The 24,489-nt window shown below is 43.1% G+C and overlaps 1 protein-coding gene across 6 annotated transcripts in view; it reads right to left on the bottom strand.

The window, feature by feature from the left end:
• Positions 1-1,159: 1,159 nt before the first annotated feature.
• iqce (IQ motif containing E) overlaps positions 1,160-24,489 on the bottom strand; it is a 75,842-nt gene continuing 52,512 nt past the window's right edge. For 5 of the 6 annotated variants that reach the window (XM_068055920.1, XM_068055924.1, XM_068055922.1 and 2 more), the window contains 4 exons: positions 23,788-23,918; positions 21,724-21,809; positions 16,634-16,753; positions 1,160-3,660 (listed from right to left, as the gene is read on the bottom strand). In XM_068055920.1, coding sequence (XP_067912021.1) covers positions 3,545-3,660; positions 16,634-16,753; positions 21,724-21,809; positions 23,788-23,918 — 453 coding nt within the window. In that variant the 3' untranslated portion in view covers positions 1,160-3,544. Of the gene's footprint in view, positions 3,661-16,633; positions 16,754-19,337; positions 19,487-21,723; positions 21,810-23,787; positions 23,919-24,489 lie in introns of those variants that run through there. The other variant, XM_068055926.1, reaches the window with a different exon arrangement.

Here is a 24,489-nt window from a genome sequence, read left to right as displayed (position 1 = left end):
GAGAAGGAGGATTAGGTATGAGCATACAGTCATCTTTGATGGTTTCAGCATGCTGCTGGCCACGGCTTCACTGATAGCGGGCCCAATAATGGCCAGCACCATATCCTCATTGGAGGTTAAGACTTGCAGGCGTGCCTGTCTCCCTCCAATTAGTGCCTCCTGGCTCCGGTTGTGTGCCACTTTATCCTGCAAGAGAGAGGGGAGTGTGTCAGTGAGTGTCGTGCAATGTGTTTGGACGTCAGGTTGAATAGCTGGCAGTGTGCAAGTTGTGAGATGTAGGTGTGAGGCTCGCAGCAGTGTTAAGTGCGTGAGGGTGAGGTGAAGTATATGAATGTCAGGTATGAGGCTTAATTGATAGAAATTGTTGATTGGTGAGTGATGTGGGTGTGGTGATTTGAGCAGTGCCTGAGACTACTGGTGCAGTTGGTAGGATATGGCATATGCATTCATTGACCTTGACTGCTCATATGAATTCATTGCGCTTCTTGCAGCACTGCATCCAGGTCTTTGGGGCTTGACTCCTGGTATTGACCTCCATGGCTATCTGCTCTCACTGCCTACTGAGGATGTGCCTGAAAGGCCTCCTTCCCCGCCTGCAGATACAGGACATTTCTTCTCTATTCCATCTCCTCCACCAACACCTCCAGTGCAACATCTGAAAACTTTGGAGGCCGCTCTTTCTCCCCTGTTGTGCTATTTCTCACTGTTTCCCAGATCAGATTCTCTTCAACCATGACTCCTAGCACCTGCTCAAGCCACAATGCACCTCTTGTTTAAGAGATATAATTTAGCATTAAGTGGTGCTGCCCACTTACAATACTGGCCCACTGCTGATATGTCCAGCTAATGAACAGGACAGTTAATGCTGACTGGATGCAGAGATCATTCATGAAGTTGACATACTGCTTGCATTGCAAGCAACAAGCATGGGTGAATAGTGCATCACAATCGCTGGACCTGTTTTTGGGGGCTAGCCAATTTAACCACCCCCATGTTTAAAGATCAATTAGGTTAGATTCCATTTGAATACACATACACATGTATACAATGAAACTCTTTAAACAGCACATAAACATTGTTAAAATATGAAAAGGAAGTTTATTTCAAGTTAATATAATAAAAATTAAAAATAAATCTTATGTTACAAAAATACTACACAAATTATGCATCATAAATATAACAATTGAGAAGAGTCTAAAATTTCATATAAATAGCCCCCTCTCACAATAAATCACAAGGCACAGGTGATTACAAAACCTAATACAACATTCAAGTAGGACATATTGTTCAAAAGGTATCAAATTAACTTCTTAACCCAATTTTCTCATTGCCAATCCTAAAATACCAGTACACAGGTCTTCCACACTACCAAAGCCTCTCTACCAGCTACAAGGCACAAGTAAAGAATGTGATGGGATACTCTCCAACAACACTGAAGAAGTTCAATACTATCTAAGACAAAGCAGTCGGCTCAATTGGCAGCCCATCCACCACCTTAAACATTCACCCCCTCCACCAGCAGCACATGACAGCACAAGATGCAATGCAGCAACCTGCCCAGGATTCTTCTCAACACTTCCGATACCCACGACCTTCACACCTAGAAGGACAAGGTTAGCAGTTGCATTGAAACACCATTACCTCCAAGCTCCCCTCCAAGTCACACACCATCCCAACTTGGGAGGTATCACTTCTTCATCGTTACTGTGCCAAATATTCCTACTTTGCAGGATTTATGTCAGATTGTAGTTTATGAACTAAACCTTAGAATCTTTTCAAAGACTGCATAGAATGACATCAGTATTCCCGGCCAGAATGGAGATTATTGGTTAATTCCCTGATCAACTAAACCTGAAGATCACACTGCTGTACTTAATTGGGATTGATTTTATGTCCATAATTTGTATGATGCACTCACTACAATTTACTGGAGAAATAATCCTGCTTCTATCAGGAGACTCTGGGAGAAATTTCATCCATAAGTTAGGATTGCTGTAGTTTGTAGCTTCTCTGTTCAAATACGGTTGCTTATAGTTACACCACAAATCCTGGCCAGAATGGAGATGATTGGCTAACACAATGGTGTCAATACTTACTCTGCTTTGGAAACAATTTCCAAGCAATTTCAGATTTTCAATATATGCAACCAGCTGTTTCTCAAGGTGGGAAAGATATGCATCTTGTACACAACCCTGTCTTGTAACAGGTGACAGGATTCGGTGACGGTACAATACAACTGAAACTTTCAGGTGGTGCAAGGTGTGAACAGCATTTATCACAGTGTTCATACTGCAGGGCTGCTTCTGTTCAAAGCGAAGTGGTGCAGTATGGTGTGGAAAGTGCAGTGTCGAAAATCTGCCCCATCTACGTTGCAAAGGGCAGTTTCCAGTGCACAGACAACAATGGAAAACAAAATTATTAAATCAGTAAATTGAAAGCAAAGTACTGCAGTTGCTGGAAATCTGAAAGAAAGAGAGAAAATGCTGGAAATGTTCAGCAGGTCAGGCAGCATCTGTGGAGAGAGAACCAGAGTTAACATTTTAGATCAAAGACCTTTCATGAGTTCCTAAAATGCTAGGCTTAATTTTACCGGCCCTGTAGAGATAGGCTTGGAGGTGGGTGGGGGGAGGGGTGGTGGTGGCGGGAGGATGGTGGTTTGGGAAAGTAGCAGGAAACCCCGTCGGGACAGCTCCCTGATGCTGTCCCGCCTTTGGGCGACTTTCCCAGGGAATTGGCAGCCCACTCCAATGAGGCTAGCGGGCAATGAATACAATTAAGGCTCCAATCAAGGGCTATTTTATCCCAGTGCTGCAACTTTCCCAGAATCACACAGGCCCCCTGCTGCATTGGGAACCCTCTCAGTGGGCCATGGCTGAACTAATTGGCAGCGTTAGGGGGCCACAATGCTCACAGAGGTCCAGGAGCAGCCCATGCCACTCTTCTGGAGGGGTCAACCCTCCACCTTGAGGCCTTTCAGGGTACTTTGTCATCTGTTTCACCACTGATGAGGGAGGCCTTCCATTTTGAGGTGCCCTCGAAGTCTCCCTCTTCATCAGTAGAACCCACCTCTCCCAGTGAGGCTGGCATCCGGACATTGCTGCGGGTCCTCCTATTGAGCCTCCCACTTCCCTGGTCCTCCCGCCATCCTTAATTGGACAGCGAATGCGGAAGCAGTCAATTAGAAGGCCACCTCACATAAAGTTGCTCTGGTCGACGCGCTGAGGCCATGCACAACCTCTGGATCCGAATCTGGTCCTGACACCCATAGGAAAATTCAGCCCGTTAACTCTGATTTTCTCTCCACAGATGTTACTTGACCTGCTGATTTTTCCCAGAATTTTCTCTTTTTATTAAATCAATGGTCTGTTTTATACATTTTTTGTAAAAATAGGATTAAGCTTTACTTAACAATTAGCCCATCCCATGCACCATGATTTCTACAGTTCTATAGAACTATAAACTTCCTCATCTCCCTCTCGACTGCCCCGCCACCTTCACACATGTTCAGAATGATTGGCAGTCTCCTGGGGTGGACAACCCGCCTTTAGAAGTTGGAGTCCTGACGTTTCAGTGGCCGTGATGGTGGAGCAACAATGACATTGTCAGAATCATCCGATTCCACTTCTTCTGATGTCTGAGGCAAGCTTCGGCTGGACCTCGCTGGAAGTGAAGAAAACCATGTGTGTTGTTGGATGCCAAACACTTTTATTTAAAAATTGTAAGAGTAGGAATAGACTGGATGTTAGGCTGTTCTTCTTTTCTCTAAAATTGTAGGCCTCTGGAATAAATTGCCAGCTGGTGAAGTGGGTTCTGACTCTCAAGCTACAAGAGGGAGCTGGACTGGTTCCTGACTGGGGCAGAGATGGCATCATACAGAAGATAAGTATCTTTATCAATAACACTTGGTCTACGGATTTGTAAAAGGCAGATCATGCTTGACTAATCTAATTGAATTTTTTGATGAAGTAACAGAGGAGGTTGATGAAGGGATTACAGTGAATGTTGTTTATATAGATTTTAAGAAAGCATTTGATAAGGTACCACATAAAGGACTGGTTAACAAAACTGAGGGTCATGAAACAGGAGGGTCAGTGTCCAACTGGATAAAAAACTGGCTTAAGGACAGAAAACAGCAAGTCATAGTAAATGGTTGTTTTGCAGACTGGAGGATGGTACACAGTAGTGTTCCCCAAAGGTCAGTGAAGGGACCACTGCTTTTTTTGCTATATATAAATTACTTGCATCTTGGAATATAGAGTAGAGTCATAGAGTTTTACAGCACAGAAACAGGCCCTTCGGCCCAACGCGGCTGCGCTGACCATCAAGCACCCGTCCTAACCAATGCCATTTCCCCGCACTTGGCCCGTAGCCTTGCATGTTATGGCGTTTCAAATGTTAATCTAAATACTTCTTTAATATCGTGAGTGTTTCTGCCTCTGCCACCTCAATTTCTCCTCAACTCTCCTCTAAACCTTCTGCCCCTTACATTAAATCTATGCCCCCTAGCTATTGACCTCTCCACTAAGGGAAAAAGTTTCTTCCTATCTATCCTATCTATGCCCCTCATAATTTTGTATACCTCAATCAGGTCCCCCCTCAGCCTTCTCCGCTCCAAGGAAAACAACCCCAGAATATCCAGTCTTCATAACTGAAATGCTCCAGCCCAGGCAACATCCTGGTGAATCTCCTCTGCATCCTCTCCATTGCAATCACATCCTTCCTATAGTGTGGTGACCAGAACTGTACACAGTACTCCAGCTGTGGCCTAACCAAGAGTAGAATCTTAAAATTTGCTGACGACACCAAACCTGGAGGTGAGGCAAACAGTGAGGATGATATGAACTGTCTGAAACAGGACATAGATAGGCTAATAGAGTGCGCAGAGAGGTGGCACATGGAATTTAATACTGACAAGTGTGTGATGCATTTTGGCAGAGGGAATAGGGAGACACAATATATACTTAATGGCACAGTTCTAAAGAGCATGCAGGAAGAGGGACCTGGGGATGGATGGGCATCGATCTTTGAAGGTGGCAGGGTATATTGAGAGAGTGGTTAGTGAAGCTTTCTTTTTCGTTCGAAGGGATGTGGGCATTGCTGGCTATGCCAACATTTATTGCCCATCTCTAATTGCCCTTGAGAAGGTGGTTGTGAGCTGTGAGCTGCCTTCTTGAACCGCTGCAGTCCTTAGGGTGTAGGTACACCAACAGTGCTGTTAGGAAGGGAGTTCCAGGATTTTGACCCAGCGACAGTGAAGGAACAGCAACATAGTTCCAAGTTGGGATGGTGTATGGGTTGGAGGAGAACTTGCAGGTGGTGGTGTTCCCATGCATCTGCTGCCCTCGTCCTTCTAGGTGGTAGAGGGAGCGGGTTTGGAATATGCTGTCGAAGGAGATTTGGTGAGTTGCTGCAGTGCATCTTGTAGATGGTACACACTGCTGCCACTGTGCATCGGTGGTGGAAGGAGTAAATGTCGTAGGTGGTGGATGGGGTACCAATCAAGCGAACTGCTTTGTCCTGGATGGTGTCGAGCTTCCTGAGTGTTGTTGGAGCTGCACCCATCCAGGCAAGTGGAGAGTATTCCATCATGCTCCTGACTTGTGCCTTGTAGATGGTGGACAGGCACTGGGGAGACAGGAGGTGAGTTACTCATCGCAGAATTCCCAGCCTCTGACCTGCTCTTGTAGCCACAGTATTTATGTGGCTGGTCCAGTTCAGTTTCTGATCAATGGTGATCCCCCCAGGATGTTGATAGTGGGGGATTCAGCAATGGTAATGCCATTGAACGTCAAGCGGAGATGGTTAGATTCTCTCTTGTTGGTCATTGCCTGTGACTTGTGTGGCGTGAATGTTACTTGCCACTTATCAGCCCAAGCCTGGATATTGTTCAGGTCTTGTTGGATTTCTACACGGGCTGCTTCAGTATCTGAGGAGTCGCAAGTGGTGCTGAACATTGTGCAATCATCAGTGGAAATCCCCACTTCTGACTTTATGATGGAGGGAAGGTCATTGATGAAGCATCTGAAGATGGTTGGGTCTATGACACTAATCTGAGTAACTCCTGCATTGATGTCCTAGAGCTGAGATAATTGACCTCCAACAACCACAACCATCTTCCTCTGTGCTAGGTATGACTCCAACCAGCAGAGAGTTTTCCCCCGATTCCCTTTGACTCCAGTTTTGCTAGGGCTCCATGATGCCATACTCAGTCAAATGCTACCTTGATGTCAAGTGCAGTCACTGTCACCTCACCTCAGGAGTTCAGCTCTTTTGTCCATATTTGGACCAAGGCTGTAATGAGGTCAGGAGCTGAGTGGCCCTGGCAAAACCCAAACTGAGTGTCAGTGAACAGGTTATTGCTGAGCAATTGCTGCTTGATAGCACCGTCGACGACCCTTTCCCTCACTTTGCTGATGATCGCGAGTAGACAGATTGGACGGTAATTGGCTGGATTGGATTTGTCCTGCTTTTTGTGCACAGGACATACCTAGGCAATTTTCCACATTGCTGGATAGATGCCAGTGTTGTAGCTGTACTCGAACAGCTTGGCTAGGGGGACGGCAAGTTCTGGAGCACAGGTCTTCAGTACTATTGCCGGAATGTTGTTAGGGCCCATAGCCTTTGCAATATCCAGTGCTTTCAGCCATTTCTTGATATGGAGTGAATCGGATTGGCTGAAAACTGGAATCTGTGATGCTGGGGACCTCAGGAGGAGGCTGAGATGGATCATCAACTTGGCACTTCTGACTGAAGATGGATACAAATTCTTCAGCCTTGTCTTTTGCACTGATATGCTGGGCTCCCCCATCGTTGAGGATGGGGAAGTTTGTGGAGCCTCCTCCTCCTTTCAGTTTAATTGTCCACCACCATTCACCACTGGATGTGGCAGGACTGCAGAGCTTAGATCTGATCCGTTGATTGTGCGATCGCTCACCTCTTTCTATTGCATGCTGCTGCCGCTGTTTGGCATGCAATTAGTCCTGTGCTGTAGCTTCACCAGTCTGACACCTAATTTTTAGGTATGCCTGGTGCTGCTCCTGGGATGCTCTCCTGCACTCTTCATTAAACCAGGGTTGGTCCCCCTGCTTGATGATAATGGTAGAGCGTGGATATGCTGGGCCATGAGGTTACATATGTGGCTGAATACAATTCTGCTGTTGCTCATGGCCCACAGCGCCTCATGGATGCCCAGTTTTGAGCTGCTAGATCTATTCAAAATCTATCCCAATTAGCACAGTGGTACTGCCACATAACACGATGGTGGGTATCCTCAGTGTGAAGATGGGACTTTGTCTCCACAAGGACTGTGCGGTAGTCACTCCTACCAATACTGTCACGGACAGATGCATCTGCGACAGGTAGATTGGTGAGGACGAGGTCAAGGAGGTTTTTCCCTCTTGTTGGTTCCCTCACCACCTGCCGCAGTCTAGCAGCTATGTCCTTTAGGTCCCGGGCAGCTCAGTCAGTAATGGTGCTACTGAGCCACTCTTGATGATGGAGATTGCTGGACCCAGAGTACATTTTGTGCCCTTGCTATCCTCAGCACTTATTCCAATTGGTGTTCAACATAGAGAAGCACTGATTCATCAGCCAAGTGGGGGGGCGAGGTGGGTGGGGGGGCTGGGGGGGGGGTGGGGGGGGCGGTGGCAGTAGGTGGTAATCAGCAGGAGGTTTCTTTGCCCATGTTTGTCCTGATGCCATGAGAGTTCATGGGGTCCGGAGTCAATGTTGAGGACTCCCAGGGCAACTCCCTTCTGACTGTATACCACTGTGCTGCCACCTCTGTTGGGTTTGTCCTGCCTGTGGGACAGGACATACCCAGGGATGGTGATGGTGGTGTCTGGGATATTGTCTGCAAGGTATGATTCCATGAGTATGACTATGTCAGGCTGTTGCTTGACTAGTCTATGGGACAGCTCTCCCAATTTTGGCACAAGCCCCCAGATGTTAGTAAGGAGGACTTTGCAGGGTCGACAGAGCTGGGTTTGCCGTTGTCGTTTCCAGTGCCTCGGTCGATTCTGGGTGGTCTGTCTGGTTTCATTCCTTTTCTGAGTGGCTTGCTAGGCCATTTCAGAGGGCATTTAAGAGTCAACCACATTGCTCTAGGTCTGGAGTCACATGTAGGCCAGACCAGGTAAGGATGGTAGACATCCTTCCCTAAAGGACATTAGTGAACCAGATGGGTTTTTGCAACAATCAATAATGGGTTTCATGATCACCAGTAGACTAGATTTTTAATTCCAGATTTATTCATTGAATTCAAATTCCACCATCTGCTGTGGTGGGATTTGAACCCATGTCCCCAGAGCATTAGCCTGGGGCTCTGGGTTACTAGTTTAGCGACATTACCATTATGCCACCGCCTCCCCTACTAATGGGATCTTGGGCTTTATAAATAAAGGCATTGAGTACAAAAGCAGGGAAGTTATTCTGAACCTTTATAAAGCTCTGGAGTATGCATCCAGTACTGGTTGGAAGGACATGAAGGTCCTTGAGAGGGTACAGAGGAGATTTACCAGAATGGTCCAGGGATGGAGGATTTTAGTTACAAGGTTAGGTTGGAAAAGCTGGCGTTGTTCTCCTTAGAGCAAAGGAGATTGAGGGGAGATTGAACAGATGTGCACAAGATTATGACAGGATTAGATAATTTAGACAAGGAAAAACTGTTCCCATTAACAAATAGTACAAGGACTAGGGAACACAGATTAAAAGTTTTGGACAAAAGATGCAGGGGGAATATGAGGAAGTACTTTTTTATTCAGCAGGTGGTGATGACCTGAAACTCGCTGCCCACAAGGGTGGTGGAAGCAGAGACGATCAATGACTTCAAGAGGAAGTTGGATGGCCATCTGAGAGAAATAGATTTGCAGGGCTACGGGGATCGAGCCCGGGAGTGGGACTGACTGCACAGCTCCATTGAGAGCCAGCATGGACTCGATAGGCCAAATGGCCTCCTTCTGTGCTGTAAGTAACTATGACTCCATAATCTCCTGGACTGGTTTCAATCGCCTGAGTGGGGCGTAGAGAAATTTTCCAGAGACTTTTCTCTTAATGACTCTGGGGTTTTCCCTCCATTTTTTAACTTTCCTTGGATATTACAGGCCTTCAGGGAATGGGGGGAAATGGGAAGGGTGAAAACATTGGAACATCGGAATGTAGGAACACAAGTAGGCCATTTAGCCCCTCAAGTCTGATCGGTCATTCAATGAGGTCATGGCTAACCTGTGTCCTAAATCCATATACCCACCTTTGCCCCATATCCCTTAACACATTTGGTTAACAAAAGTTCATCAATCAGTTTTAAAATGAAAATTGATCCAGCATCAAGTGCCATTTACATAGAAACATAGAAAAATAGGAGCAGGAGTATGCCATTCGGCCCTTCGAGCCTGCTCTGCCATTCAATACGATCATGGCTGATCATCCAAACTCAGTAATCTGTTCCCGTTTTCTCCCCGTATCCCTTGATCCCATTAGCCCCAAGAACTATATCTAACTCTTTCTTCAATATATTTAATGATTTGGCCTCAACTGCTTTCTGTGGTCGAGAATTCCACAGGTTCACCACTCTCTGGGTGAAGAAATCTCTCCTCATCTCAGTCCTAAATGGCTTACCTCTTATCCTTAGACTGTGACCCCTGGTCCTGGACCATCGGGAACATCCTTCCTGCATCTAGTCTGTCCAGTCCTGTTAGAATTTTGTAGGTTTCTATGCGATCCCCTCTCATTCTTCTAAACTCTAGCGAATACAAGCCTAATTGACCCAATCTCTCTTCATACGTCGGTCCTGCCATCCCAGGAATCAGTCTGGTGAACCTTCGCTGCACTCCCTCCATAACATGAACATCCTTCCTCAGATAAGGAGACCAAAACTGCACACAATACTCCAGGTGTGGTCTCACCAAGGCCTTGTATAATTGCAGCAAGATATCCTTGCTCCTGTACCCGAATCCTCTCGCCATGAAGGACAACATATCATTTGCCTTCTTAACTGCCTGCTGCACCTGCATGCTTACTTTCAGCGACTGATGCACAAGGACACCCAAGTCTCGCTGCGCCTCCCCCTTTCCCAATCTATCGCCATTCAGATAATAATCTGCCTTTCTGCTTTTGCCACCAAAGTGGATAACCTCACATTTATCCACATTATACTGCATCTGCCATGTATTTGCCCACTCACTCAACCTGTCCAAATCACACTGGAGCTTCTCTGCATCCTCCTCACAGCTCACACTCCCACCCAGCTTTGTGTCACCTGCAAACTTGGATATATTACACTTAATTCCCTCATCTATATCATTAATATATATTGTGAATAGCTGGGGTCCTAGCACTGATCCCTGCAGTACCCCACTAGTCACTGCCTGCCACTCGGAAAAAGACCCATTTTTTCCTACTCTTTGTTTGCTGTCTGCTAACCAGTTCTCTATCCATGTCAGTACCTTCCCCCAATCCCATGTGCTTTAATTTTGCACGCTAATCTCTTACGTGGGACCTTATCGAAAGCCTTCTGAAAGTCCAAATACACCACATCCACTGGTTCTCCCTTATCTATTCTACTAGTTACATCCTCAAAAAATTCCAGTAGATTTGTCAAGCATGATTTCCCTTTCATAAATCCATGTTGACTTTGTCCAATTCTGTCATTGTTTTCCAAGTGCTCAGCTATTACATCTTTTATAATGGACTCTAGCATTTTCCCAACTACTGATGTCAGGCTAACCGATCTATAATTCCCTGTTTTCTCTCTACCTCCTTTTTTAAATAGTGGGGTTACATTAGCTACCCGCCAATCCATTGGAACTGTTCCAAAGTCTACAGAATTTTGAAAAATGACCAGCAATGCATCTACTATTTCCAGGGCCACTTCCTTAAGTGCTCTGGGATGTAGATTATCAGGCCCTGGGAATTTATCAGCCTTCAATCCCATCAATTTCCCTAACACCATTTCCCTACTAATACTGATTTCATACAGTTCCTCCTTCTCACTAGACCCTATATTGCCCAACATTTCTAGGAGGTCATTTGTGTCCTCCCTTGTGAAGACAGAACCAAAGTATGTATTTAATTGGTCTGCCATTTCTTTGTTCCCCATTATAAATTCTCCCGTTTCTGACTGTAAGGGACCCACATTTGTCTTCACTAATCTTATTCTCTTCACATATCTATAGAAGCTTTTACAGTCAGTTTTTATGTTCTTTGCAAGCTTACTTTCATACTCTATTTTCCCCTTCTTAATCAATCCCTTTGTCCTCCTTTGCTGAATTCTAAACTGCCCTCAATCCTCAGGTTTGCTGCTTGTTCTGGCCATTTTATATTTCTCCTCCTTGGATCTAATACTATCCCTAATTTCTTTTGTAAGCCACCCTTCCTGTTTTATTTTTGGGCCAGATAGGAATGAACAATTGTTGTAAATCATCCATGCGCTCTTTAAATGCTAGCCATTGCATATCCACTGTCAACCCTTTAAGTAACATTCCCCAATCTATCATAGCCAACTCGCGCCTCATAGCTTCATAGTTTCCTTTATTTAGATTCAGGACCCTAGTCTCGGAATCAACTCTCTCATTCTCCATCTTAATGAAGAGTTCTATCATGTTATGGTCGCTCTTCCCCAAGAGACCCTGCACAACAATATTGTTAACTAATCCTTTCTCATTACACAATACCCAGTCTAGGATGGCCTGTTCTCTAGTTGATTCCGCAACGTACTGGTCCAAAAAACCATCACGTACACACTCCAGGAATTCCTCCTCTACAATATTATTGCTAATTTGGTTTTCCCAATCTATATGTAGATTAAACTCACCCATAATTACAGCTGCACCCTTATTGCATGCATCTCTAATTTCCTGTTTAATGACATCCTTTACATCACCACTGATGTTTGGGGATCTGTATACAACCCCCACCAATGTTTGCTGCCCCTTGGTGTTCCTTAGCTCCACCCATACAGATTCCACATCAGGATTCTCTGAGCTAATATCCTTCCTCACTATTGTATTGATTTCCTCTTTTACTAACAACACTACTCCACCTCCTTTCCCTTTTTGCCTGTCCTTCCAAAATATTGAATACCCTTGGATGTTCAGTTCCCATCCTTGGTCACCCTGCAGCCATGTCTCCGTAATTACAACTATATCGTATCCATTTACATCCATTTACAGACAAGTGTTACAAACGTCTACCACCCTTTGCGTGAAGGAGTGTTTCCTAATGTCACTCGTCATGCTAGACCCCCACCTACCAAGAATCAGGCATATTAATTTTGTCACATGAACACTGATTTTAAACTGTTGCTGGAGCGAGGAAATTACTTGTTAAACAGATCAGCCGTGGCTGGAAAGAACATTTGCATACTAACACAGTGGTGCAGTGGTTAGCACCGCAGCCTCACAGCTCCAGCGACCCGGGTTCAATTCTGGGTACTGCCTGTGCGGAGTTTGCAAGTTCTCCCTGTGATCGTGTGGGTTTTCGCCGGGTGCTCCGGTTTCCTCCCACAGCCAAAGACTTGCAGGTTGAGAGGTAAATTGGCCATCATAAATTGCCCCTAGTATAGGTAGGTGGTAGGGGAAATGAGGAAAGGTGGGGATGGGGTAGGAATATAGGATTAATGTAGGATTAGTATAAATGGGTGGTTGATGGTTGGCACAGACTCGGTGGGCCGAAGGGCCTGTTTCAGTGCTGTATCTCTAAATAAAAATAAATAAACAGACAGTGCTTAGAGGGACAAAGGGGCTATTCCCTGCTCCAATTTAACCCACAATGGACTTTGAGCACCAGGCATTGTGTGGAAGAACAGACATTCCAGGGTCGGCTAAGACAAGAGAATCCACAAACAGACGTGGTCAGACCAGCTAGTCATATGACTAACCTGCTTGGCAACCTGGGTTTTTTCTGAATTGTACAAAGAGTTTGAAAAAAAAGACTGTTTGCTCCTGGAGTGAGAAGACCTCTCCTGTCTGCTCCCATCTCTTTCTCACAAGCCTCTGGATCCACTGAGGACACATGAACTTCAAGAGAGAAAAGTCTCCTACATCGAACAAGGTTTAAGAAGAGTACTGGACCCCAACAAAAAGCAAGACCTACCTACAATCAAGGACCTTACAGCGAGTTGGAAGAACAGTAACCAAAACCATCTTCAGATATTGCCTCAAACTTTTCCATTTTATTTCTTCTGCTGTTTTCTGTCTCTATCTGCATGTGTGTATCGCGTATGCATGATAGCGGGGTGTGTCGTGTATCCGTAGGCATTAACTGAATTAGAGTTAAAGTTTAATAAAGTTCAACCTTTTTTCTTTAAATCTAAGAAAACCTGTTTGGCTAGTTTCTTTGTCTTATAATTGGAAGTTAGTGAACAAGGATTCACTAAGGGGGAGCTTAAAAAAAACGTGTGTTTAACATTAAACCCTGTTACGGTCAGACCAGGTGAAGGCTGAGAAGGGACCCTAGACCCCTTTCTCACCTGGTCGTAACACACTCCTGAAAGGTCTGGCTCTAATTTTTAGACTATGCCCCCAGTCCTAGACTCCCCAACCAGCAGAAATAGTTTCTCAAAATCTACCCTACCTGTTTCCCCCTACTATCTTGAATACTTCGACCAAATCATCCTCAACCTTATAAAATCCAGGGAATACAACCCTGCTTTGCTTAATAAATAAAAACAAGAAATGCTGGCAATACTCAGCAGGTCTGGCAGCATCTGTGGAGAGAGAAGCAAAGTTAACTTTTCAGGTCAGTGACCCTTCATCAGAACTGAGTTTGCTTAATCTCTCCTCGTAGCTTAACCTTTGGAGTCCAGGTATCATTCTCGTAAAGCTATGCTGCACTCCCTTCAAAGCCAATATATCCTTACTAAGATAATGTGCCCAGAACTGCTCGTAGTACTCCAGGTGTGGTCTAACAAGGGCTTTATATAGCTGAAGCACATCTTCTACCCCCTTATATTCAACTCCTCTAGGTATAAAGGCCAGCATTCCTTTAGCCTTTTTGGTTATTTTCTGTAACTGTTCATGACATTTTAATGATCTGTGTACATGAACCCCCAAGTCCCTTTGGACCTCCACTGTTTCTAGCTTTTCTCCATTTAGAAGGTACCCTGTTCTATCCAAAGTGGATGACCACACATTTTTCTATATTGAAATCCATTTGCCACAGTTTTGTCCATTCTCTTAATCTATCAATATCTCTTTGTAATTTTATGGTTTCATTTACACTGCTTATAATTTTGCCAAATTTCTGTCATCGGCAAATTTGGATATGTGGCTTTCTATCCCATCATCTAAGCTGTTAATGAATGTAGTGAATAGTTGAGGCCCCAACACAGGACACCAGTAGTCACTCCTACCAATTAGAGTACATGCCCATTATCCCTACTCTCATTCTCCTGTTGCTCAGCCAATTTCCTAACCAGGTCAATAACTTGCCTTCAATTCCATGAGCTTCAACTTTAGCTAACAGTTTCTTATGGGAGACTTTAATCAAATGCCTTCTGAAAGTCCATATAAACAATATCCATAGACATTCTCCTGTCCACTACTTTAGTCACCTCTTCAAAAATTTCGATCAGATTTGTCAGGCATGACCTACCCTTTACAAATTCATGCTGGCTCTCTCTGATCAACTGAAAATTTTCAAGGTATTCAGCCACCCTATCCTTAATTATAGACTCTGGCAAATTTCCCAACAACAGATGCTGGGCTAACTGGTCTACAATTTCCTGGTTTCCTTCTGTCACCTTCCTTAAATAGCATAGTGTTATGCACAATTTTTCAATCTAGAGGAATGGTTCCCAAATTGAGAGAACTTTGGAAGATTTAGGGCGGCACAGTGGCGCAGTGGTTAGCACCGCAGCCTCACAGCTCCAGGGACCCGGGTTCGATTCTGGGTACTGCCTGTGTGGAGTTTGCAAGTTCTCCCTGTGTCTGCGTGGGTTTTCTCCGGGTGCTCCGGTTTCCTCCCACAAGCCAAAAGACTTGCAGGTTGGTAGGTAAATTGGCCATTATAAATTGTCACTAGAATAGGTAGGTGGTAGGGAAATATAGGGACAGGTGGGGATGTTTGGTAGGAATATGGGATTAGTGTAGGATTAGTATAAATGGGTGGTTGATGGTCGGCACGGACTTGGTGGGCCGAAGGGCCTGTTTCAGTGCTGTATCTCTAATTATAGTTAGGGCATCTATAATGTTCTCACCTATTTTTTTTTAAATCCTGAGATGAAAGCCTGGGGTTTTGTCACTCTCTAGCATCATTAATTTCTCCATTACTGTTATCTTGCTTACATTAATTTTGGTGATTGATTGTCCCCGATTCCATAATAGTTTTCTTGAAATGTCTGGCATTCCGACCTCTTCCTCTACTGTGAATACTGATGCAAAAGAATTATTCAGCATGTCCATACTTTCCTTATTTTCACTGACAATATCACTATTATCAGTTTTCAAGGGGCCCACTTTTAAAAGTTTTTTTGTGCTGATTTTGATATCCTTTGCAAGTTTTGTTTCATATTCCCTTTTTGTAGCTCTTACTGTCCGCTTTGTCACCCTTTGCTTTTCTTAGTACATTTCCCATTCGCCAGGGTCTATGCTATTTTTTGTATTTTTGTATGCTTTAGCTTTTGGTCTTATGTTGTCTCTTACCTCTTTAGTTGTCCATGGCTGTCTTTTTAGGCAAATAGAACTCTTGCCCTTTCGGTATAAAGTGTTTCTGTATCACATTAATTACTTTTTAGAACACTTCTCACTGATCTGTTGTTTTACCCAGATTTGCCCAGTTTACTGTGGTCAGTCTCTGTGAGACATTCCACAGATAAAAAAATGTTTAGTTATAATGATGTTCTGGCCATCATGGTGTAGGACAGGCTTAATGGATGAGCTGATCTTTTCCTGCTAATAAATTTCATATGTTCATATTTATTAATTTATTATTTAATTAACGTGACTGCACTAACAGTTGTACATTTTTTGTTTTAGGTAGTATTTTGACCTCAGTCAGACAAGGATTGCCCCTCCCTCTAACCCCTCCCCACCGAAACCCAACTGATTAATACCATCATGAGGCTGCTGGAGTTGGGGTGGAGAGAGGTGAATATTTCCACCTGATTTTGCCACTCACACTGTAGGAGAGGGTCTGTTGACATGGGACTCATTCTGGGAACAAGTGAGTGGGTGAAGTCCTTATTTTAGATTTTTTCTGGTCTTTTTCCAACTACCGAACCCATAGAGAGATCTCCCCATTGCCGTTTCAAGGCCTGCATAGTGCTGTGGCAGTGACCCTAGCCAGTGACCAGTTGCACTTGATGTGTCTAGTGTCAGTAACAGAGTCCCTAATGAAAACCTCTGAGACCCTGCAAGATTCCTCATAGATGCCTTTAACACCACCAGGACGAGCCAGGTTTGGTAATTCCTTGATTATTAACTGCAGAGGTCTTTATGGTGAAGTTTAGAAGCTTCTTTGCCAAGACACTTAAATCCTTTACTAATGGACACCTAGTGCCTGTGGAACCGAAGACTAGTAAAGGGTAAGCATCTTTAGGAGAGGAAGAAGGGCAAAAACTGAAGGAATAAAGGAGAAAGAAACTGTTTATAAAGGAATTGGCAATAAAAATACATGACCCAAGTGCAGCAGTACTTACATGATGAAGGCCTATTTGGTGAGACTTTGAGCTTCTTTAAAGGTTCTGTCTCTTCTTGGTCTTCATCCGCGAATATATCCTCTTCTATTTCATCACTACATTTGTTGTCTTTAGGGTACCCTGCAACAAGAATATATAGAATTTACAAGCACAAAAACAGGCCATTTGGCCCAGAAGGTCTGTGCTCACCATGATCCTCCTCCCATCCTTCTTCATCTAACCTTATCAGCATATCCTTCTATTCCTTTCTCCCTCATGTACTTATCTAGATTCTCCTTAAATGCCTCTATGCTATTTGCCTCAACTACTCCTTGTGGAAGCAAGTCCACATTCTCTCCACTCTCTGGGTAAAGAAGTTCCTCCTGAATTCCTTACTGGATTAATGAATTAGTACCTTATATTTATGGCCCCTAGTTTTGGTCTCCCCAACAAGGGGAAACACTTTCTCTATGTCTACCCTATCGAACCCTGTTATAATCCTAAAGACCTCGATCAGATCATCCTTCATCATTTTTTTAAGAGAAAAGAGCTTCAGCCTGTTCAATCTTTCCTGGTGGTATAATCTCTCCGTTCTGGTCTTGTCTTTGTAAAACACATGGTCATTTAAGTAATGAATCAAAGTTGTATGATGTGCAAGTAACTGGAGCAAAACATAGTGGCCTGGAATACGGAGGGAAGATAGATTCAATCAACTCTGGATCAGGTCAGCAGGTGTGGCAGCACCTGTGAATAGAGAAACAGTTAATGTTTCTGGTTGACAACCTTACGTCAGAATGTTCTGACAGAAGGTCATCATCCTGAAACATTAACTGTGTCTCTCTTCACCGATGCTGCCACACCTGCTGAGTATTTCCAGCATTTTCTGTTTTTATTTCAGATTTCCAGCATCTGCAGTATTTTACTTTTCAATCAACTCTGCCTGGCTAAATTGAGTTCTCCAGCTGAATGAAGGTGTTTGGCCTCCAGCTGCAAGGAATGGGTGGTGGGTGAGAGAATAATTCTTCTGGTCTGACTCAGGGAAGCTTAACATAGGCTTTAATTGGAGAGAAAGAATTAGAAATAAAGAAACTGCAAGTGTCAGCTTAGCTCAGTTGGCAGCACTCCCAGCTTGGAAGTAAGAGGGCGCTGTCCTGGGCACATAATCTAAGCCAAAACTTCAGTGCAGCATTAAGGGAATGCTGCACTGTTGGAGGTACCATCTTTTGGATGAGATGTTATTCTGTCTCTCTATTCAGGTGAATGTAAAAAATATGTAGAACTATTTGATGAGGACCAAGGAGTTTTGCTGGAGCCTTAGCCAACATTCTTGCCTTAACCGATGCCAAGAACGTGTATTTGCTGTTTGTGGGACCTTGCTGTGTGCAGAACGGCTGCTGAGTTTGCCTACAAAACAATCATGATTGCACTTCAAAAGGGATCCATTGGTTGTAAAGCATTTTGGGGCATGCTGACAATGTGAAAGGTGTTATAAAGATGCAAGTTCTTCCTTTTGCATAACTTCAGATGAGTGGGAACAAAACTTGTTACTATTATTAACCATTTTCCAAGGCTCTCATGTTCTTAAATCCTTGAGAGCTTTGGTAAGAATTCTACCGCAAATTAAATCTGGAAAAGTACACAGAGCATTAAAGTATAAGAAACAGAAGCATATGTAGGCCATATTGTCTTTTGAGCATGCTCTGCCATTCAAAAAGATAATGGCTGATCTTCTACCTCACCTCCACTTTCCCGCCCTATCCCTTATCCCTTGATTCCCTTAGGGCAGGAGTCGGCAACCTGCTGCTCCTTAGGGACCGATGTGCGACTCCCAAGTGAACACATTTTTCAAATTATCAAGTATTATTACTTCCCATGCAAAAACGTTATCAGGTATCTAAAAACCTTCTTGTTTGGCAGCTGTTTTACCTAGTAAAATGACATCATGTGCTATGGCCCGATATCCGATCACACGTGTCGAATGCAGGCATATAAATCAAAAGAACAAACTTACCCTGGCCCTTGTTTTGAGATTATTTTGGTGAGCATGTGTGTTGTGCACAGGCAGATAGATCATTAAAGGAACAAACTTACTCTGGCCCTTGTTTAGGTGAGCATGTGTGTTGTGGACAGGCAGATAGATCATTAAAGGAACAAACTTACTCTGGCCCTTGTTTAGGTGAGCATGTGTGTTGTGGACAGGGAGATAGATCATTAAAGGAACAAACTTACTCTGGCCCTTGTTTGAGGCTGTTTTGGAAATGGCTGCAAAGAGAAGAATTGAAGAGGAAAATCGAGAATTTCAACATGAATGGACTGATTCGTTCACATTCATCCCAAATTCAGCTGGCATCCCCATGTGTCTCATTTGCAATGAGGAATTTACCAACAACAAACCAAAAATCAAACTTTGAGAGGCATTTTATTAAAAAGCACACTACCTTGCCAAAAAGAAAGCTGTGGAGCAGCTGAAGAACAAGACAGAAAAATCTGGGAACATGCTTGTTGTGTGGGTGAAATCATCAAGTAGCTCAACTACTGCTGGTTTTGTAGCAGCTCAAGAGATTGTAAAATGAAGAAAGCTGTTCACAGATGGCGAGTATGTAAAACAGTGTTTTTTCAAAGTATCAGAGCAGCTGGATAGTGATTTTAAAAACAAAACTGAAATTATTCAAAAGATTAAGACATGCCTTTATTTGCATAGACCATGAGGGACAGAAAAGTAAAAATGGCCACAGATATCACCAGCAAGCAGATTGAGGATATAAATTCAGCTCCAGGCTTCTCTATTAATTGTGATGAGTCATGTGATGCGGATGATATTGCACTTTTGTGAATTCCAAGGGACCCTAATAAGAGCTCATTGACTTGATGCTCCTTAAAAAACAAAGGGAGAAGATATTTTATCAGGTATTACTGACTGCCTAAAGAGGGAAGGAATGTGTACCAACAATATAATTTCAGTCGCTACTTATGGGGCACTGAATATGAGGGGGACAAATAAGGGATTTATTGCTCTGTTGGAAAAAACACTGGATCACAATGTTTTTTTTTAATTCATTGGATGTGGGCGTCGCTGGCCAGGCCAGCATTTATTGCCCATCCCTAATTGCCCTAACTGAGTGGCTTGCGAGGCCATTTCAGAGGACATGTAAGAGTCAACCACATTGCTGTGGGTCTGGAGGCACATGTAGGCCAGACCAGGTAAGGACAGCAGATTTCCTTCCCTAAAGGACATTAGTGAACCAGATGGGTTTTTACAACAATCGACAATGGTTTCATTAGACTAGCTTTTTAATTCCAGATTTATTAATTGAATTCAAATTCCACCTTCTGCTGTGGTGGGATTTGAACCCATGTCCCCAGAGCAATACCGAGTTAACTACTCCAGTGACAATACCACTATGCCACTGCCTCCCCTAATGTGATATCATTTCATTGTATAATTCACCAAGAAGCATTCTGCGCCCAAACATTTCCTCCTGAGTTCACGGAAATTATGTCTCTGGTTATATAGTTAGTTAAGAAAATAATGGCGGAGGATTAAATCACCGGCAGTTCTGTGAACTTCTTAAAGAGGTCAACTGTCAATATGCGGACCTTCGTCTCGACAACAAGGTATGTTAACTTTCTGGGGGAGAGTTCTTATACATTTTTCAACCTGTTTGGAAGAAGTGAAGGTATTCATGCGAGAACAGAGCTGTAACTATGCAGAGTTAACAGATCCACAGTGGCTGCTGAAATTTCACTTTATGACAGATATCACAGCGTATTTAAAAGACCTCAACAGAAAAATTGCAAGGAAAGGGAAACACGGCTCTGACCTTTGGAAGAAGTACTTTAATTTGAGTACAAACTAGCACTGTTTGTGAGAGACAGCGAGACAGGTTCTCTTGCCCATTTTCCATCAGTGAAACAATTCAAAGAACAATTAAGTGATATACTTGACAAGGAAAACCTAAAAGATGTGATTCTGAATGTATAAGAAGCTTTTGCAGGATGCTTTCAGGAATTTAGAAAGGAAAGGGCGACTTTACAATTTGTGTTAAAACACCGATAAGCAGACACTTCGGCACTCAACTGTTCAGCATTTTCACCAGTGAGCCAAGCAGAATTAGAACTTGAACTGGCAGATTTGCATGGCAAGGATATGTGGACTTCTAAATTCAGAGGCATGGTAGCCCAACTTGAAAATCTAGAAAGGGAGAAATCTACTTTTGCACTTCAACACAGATAGACTAAAATGCATGATCTTAAAAAACAAGACCAAATTGTGTTGAAAGCTTGGAATTCTTTGCCAGACAATTACTGTAACTTAAGAGATACACATATGGTATGCTGTCCATCTTTGGAAATACCTGTGTGAGCAAGTGTTTTCAAGTATGAATTTCATGAAATGCAAGTTGAGAACAATTGAACAATGAAAGTTTACAATCCTGCTTGAAAACGAAAATGACAGCATACTGCCATTTTCATCGAATGACTCTCCAAAGAAATCCAACAGCAGAAATCGCATTAAATCAAGAGCTTTTTTTTCTTTTAAGGAAGGAATTGATGTTAATTAAATAGCTTGTTTGGTTGTTTTAAACTTTTATTCAAATTGCACTTGTGAGATATTGTTGATAATCAAATTCTTTAAAATATTGTTGATAATCAAATGCCCTCTTTCATTGATATTAATACATGCATGTTTATAAGCGTCAGTAAAAAGGTGTTGCATAGAAATCCATAAGTGTGTGCCTGTCTTTTTTTTATTATTATTGATATTTCAGTCACAGCATTGTGGCTCTTAAGATATTGCATTTTTGACAAAATTTTTAAAAATGGCTCTTCTTGTTATTAAGGTTGCAGATCACTACCTTAGGGCTTAAAAACATTCCTCTGTAAAGAATAGGAATGGGAATAGTAATGTTGGTAATTTCAGTTGGTAGAAATAGTGCCTCCAAACCCTGAAACAAGTGTGAATAGTACAGCTGGCTATCGTCAGTGTCTGAATATCCGTAACGGTAGATAAGTGCAAACTGGTGAGGGACTTTACTACGTCACAATAAACTCAGCTAACTTTGGTGGAAGAAAGATTGCTGGCCTACGAGTCAGGAGATTTCTATACCTACCAGAGTATTTCGACTGTGGCTGGACATTTCTGGATTTCCTCACTGTGATTGTGGTCTCCCTTGTATCTCTGGCAGATGTGCCCTTTCTTTGCTCAGCACCATGAGAGACAAAGAGATAAAACATAAGCAAATACCACAACTTTCGTTTAGATTTTCCAGATTTGAAAACAACAAATAACAATCCTAGAAATGCACAGAAGGTCCATCAACATCTAAAAGACAGAAAGAGATTTCAGTGCTTCAGTTATTTGGATCCTGGAGTGAAGGTCACAATGCATTAGTCGGCATATGAGAGAGGGGACAGGTTCATATCTCTCCCCAAATAATTATGGGTAAGGAAGGACATTTAGCCTGTCTTAGTTTGTGGGAACTAGAAAGAATCTAAAGTCCAACTAATTATTTCTTAAATCATACCAGTGTTTTCACCTTCTACTACACTACCTGAAATCCATGACGTGTTGGTCACTCTATGGTAGTTAAAACATAAAACAATTCTAAATTTACTAGTTTGAACATGTGTGTGCTTGCTCTACTCTCACAATTTAGTATATAAAGTAATTTTTTTCATGGCAATAATTATCTTGTGTATCTCTACAAGATCACTGACCAATGTGCCATTTCAAGGCTGAAAAGTCCAAGTGTCTCCAGATTTTTCAAATAACTCAGACCTTTGATACTGGGAATCAGCCTCATGGCTCCTCTGTGTACTGTCTCCAGCACATGAATGTCTCCTTTGTGTCTCAGTGATCTAAATCGGACTCAATGTGTGGTCAGAGCATGGCACAGTTTGACTGCCTACTCTTTATCGTAGTCTACTGTTTGGCTAGATAGCTCAGTGGCATGTTTAGCAATGAATTTTCAACTTCATCAACACCATTTTTCCTTCCTAGGTGCCATACTTTAAAATTGCCAGCATTATATTTAGTGGCCATTGCTTTGCTCGGGTCTCTAGTTTGTTTTGTAATCTCTGAGTTGCCTCTTCTGATTCCATTACCATTGTCCCTCCTAGCTTGGAATTGTGTAGATTTGACCAATTTGTGTTATGTCTCTGTGTTCAACTCATTGATGTAAATTTTTAATGCTCAGTAGTGATCCCTGGAACACCTCACTCATACTTCCCAAGCCCCAAAATATCTCCTGTAATAAGTATTCTTGTTTTCTAACCTTCGGACAGGTTCTTATTCATTCCTTGAATCTTCATGGAGCTTAACCAAAGGCTTTCTGTGTGGAAATTTGTCAAATGCCTTTTGGAAATCTAAGGATGCAGCATTGCAGGGCTTTCCACAGTCCGTTCCTATTGTCACTTACTCAAAGAAGTCCAGGAGGTTGGTCAGGTGGGATCTTCCCCTTCCAAACCCATGTTGACTGCTGTTTACCAGATCATTATTGTACAAATAATCATCAAGTTCACTCCTGATACCAAATTCCATTGTTTTACATACAATTGAAGGAGGACTAACCTATCTGTACTTGACATCCCTTTGGAACATGGCCACAATCTTACCCTATTTCCAATCTTCTGGTACTCCCAGTATCCAGTGACTACCATGATTGCCAATGCTTCACAAATCTCCTCCCTGGTCCCTCTTAGTCCTCTGCATAAATATAATTTGTTCCTGGAGACTTGTTTGTTTCAGGACAAAACAGTTCTGATGGAGATCTCCATCTAACCTGTCTTTCTCTTTCAGCCACTCTCCCTACACTCCTAAGTATAAACAAACTGTAAATCTGCCCTTGGATCTAGTGCAAGCTGAACAAGGAAAATTTGTTCTGTGTGGCTGCACATCTCCACAAGCGGACCTCTGTACTGGTAACAGAGCTCAGCAGACCTGTAAGGAGACATTTTCCTGGGTCAGTGCCTGGCTGCACTGCATGGCCGGGTGCAGCAAATATGGAGAAAGTGGGCAGGTTCTTTTACATGCGTCTGCACCAATATTCCAATCTTCAAAAATCTTCTTTCTAGAGACCGCCAGCTGATAATGCATGGCACCGGGAGCACACAGTGCACGGAGGCTGTTCTCCTGATAATGTAACAGGCCTGTTCATGCAAACCCCCATTCTTACCTTTCTCTGAGGTATTGCATTCGAGTCAGATGAGCCCTGAAGGAGGACTGGATGAAGGAGATGGCCTCATCCCTCTCATCCTCTGCCAGGAGTTGGTTCTGAATGCTGTTACTGTGAGAAACTCGAGGACTCTGGAATAAATTATCCCATCAAGATAGAAACACAATGTAAATTGCACAAACTATTCAGTTACATAAGATTTACAGCACAGAAACAGGCCATTCAGCCCAACTAGTCTCGGCTGGCATTTATGCTCCACACAAACCTCCTCCCACCCTACTTCAACAATCTGCATAACCTTTTATTCCCTTCTCCCTCATGTGCTGATCTAGTTTCCCCTTAAATGCATCCATGCTATTTACCTCAACTGCTCCTTGTGGTAGCAAATTCCACATTCTTGCAACTCTCGGGTAAAGAAGTTTCTCCTAAATTCTCTATTGGATTTGTTGTGACTTTCATATTTATGGCTCCTAGTTTTGGTCTCCCCCACCGGTGGAAACATCTTCTCTATGTCAAATTCTAAGACCAGGACCATTAAGTAGGAAACTCATTCATTTTAGTCCAAAATAAGCACCTAATTCAATATGCAAGTCTCAGCTTTGTTTGTAGCACTCTCACCTCAGAGTCAGAAGGTAGTGGGTTCAAGCCCGCTCAGGACTTGAGCATAGAATCTAGGCTTGTGCCTCACACTGAGGGTATGCT

The sequence above is a fragment of the Heterodontus francisci genome, chromosome 24, assembly GCF_036365525.1.
Source record: "Heterodontus francisci isolate sHetFra1 chromosome 24, sHetFra1.hap1, whole genome shotgun sequence".
Taxonomy (NCBI): domain Eukaryota; kingdom Metazoa; phylum Chordata; class Chondrichthyes; order Heterodontiformes; family Heterodontidae; genus Heterodontus; species Heterodontus francisci.
The sequence above is the reverse complement of the archived record's forward strand: the minus strand, read 5'-3'. Positions and strand labels throughout refer to the sequence as shown.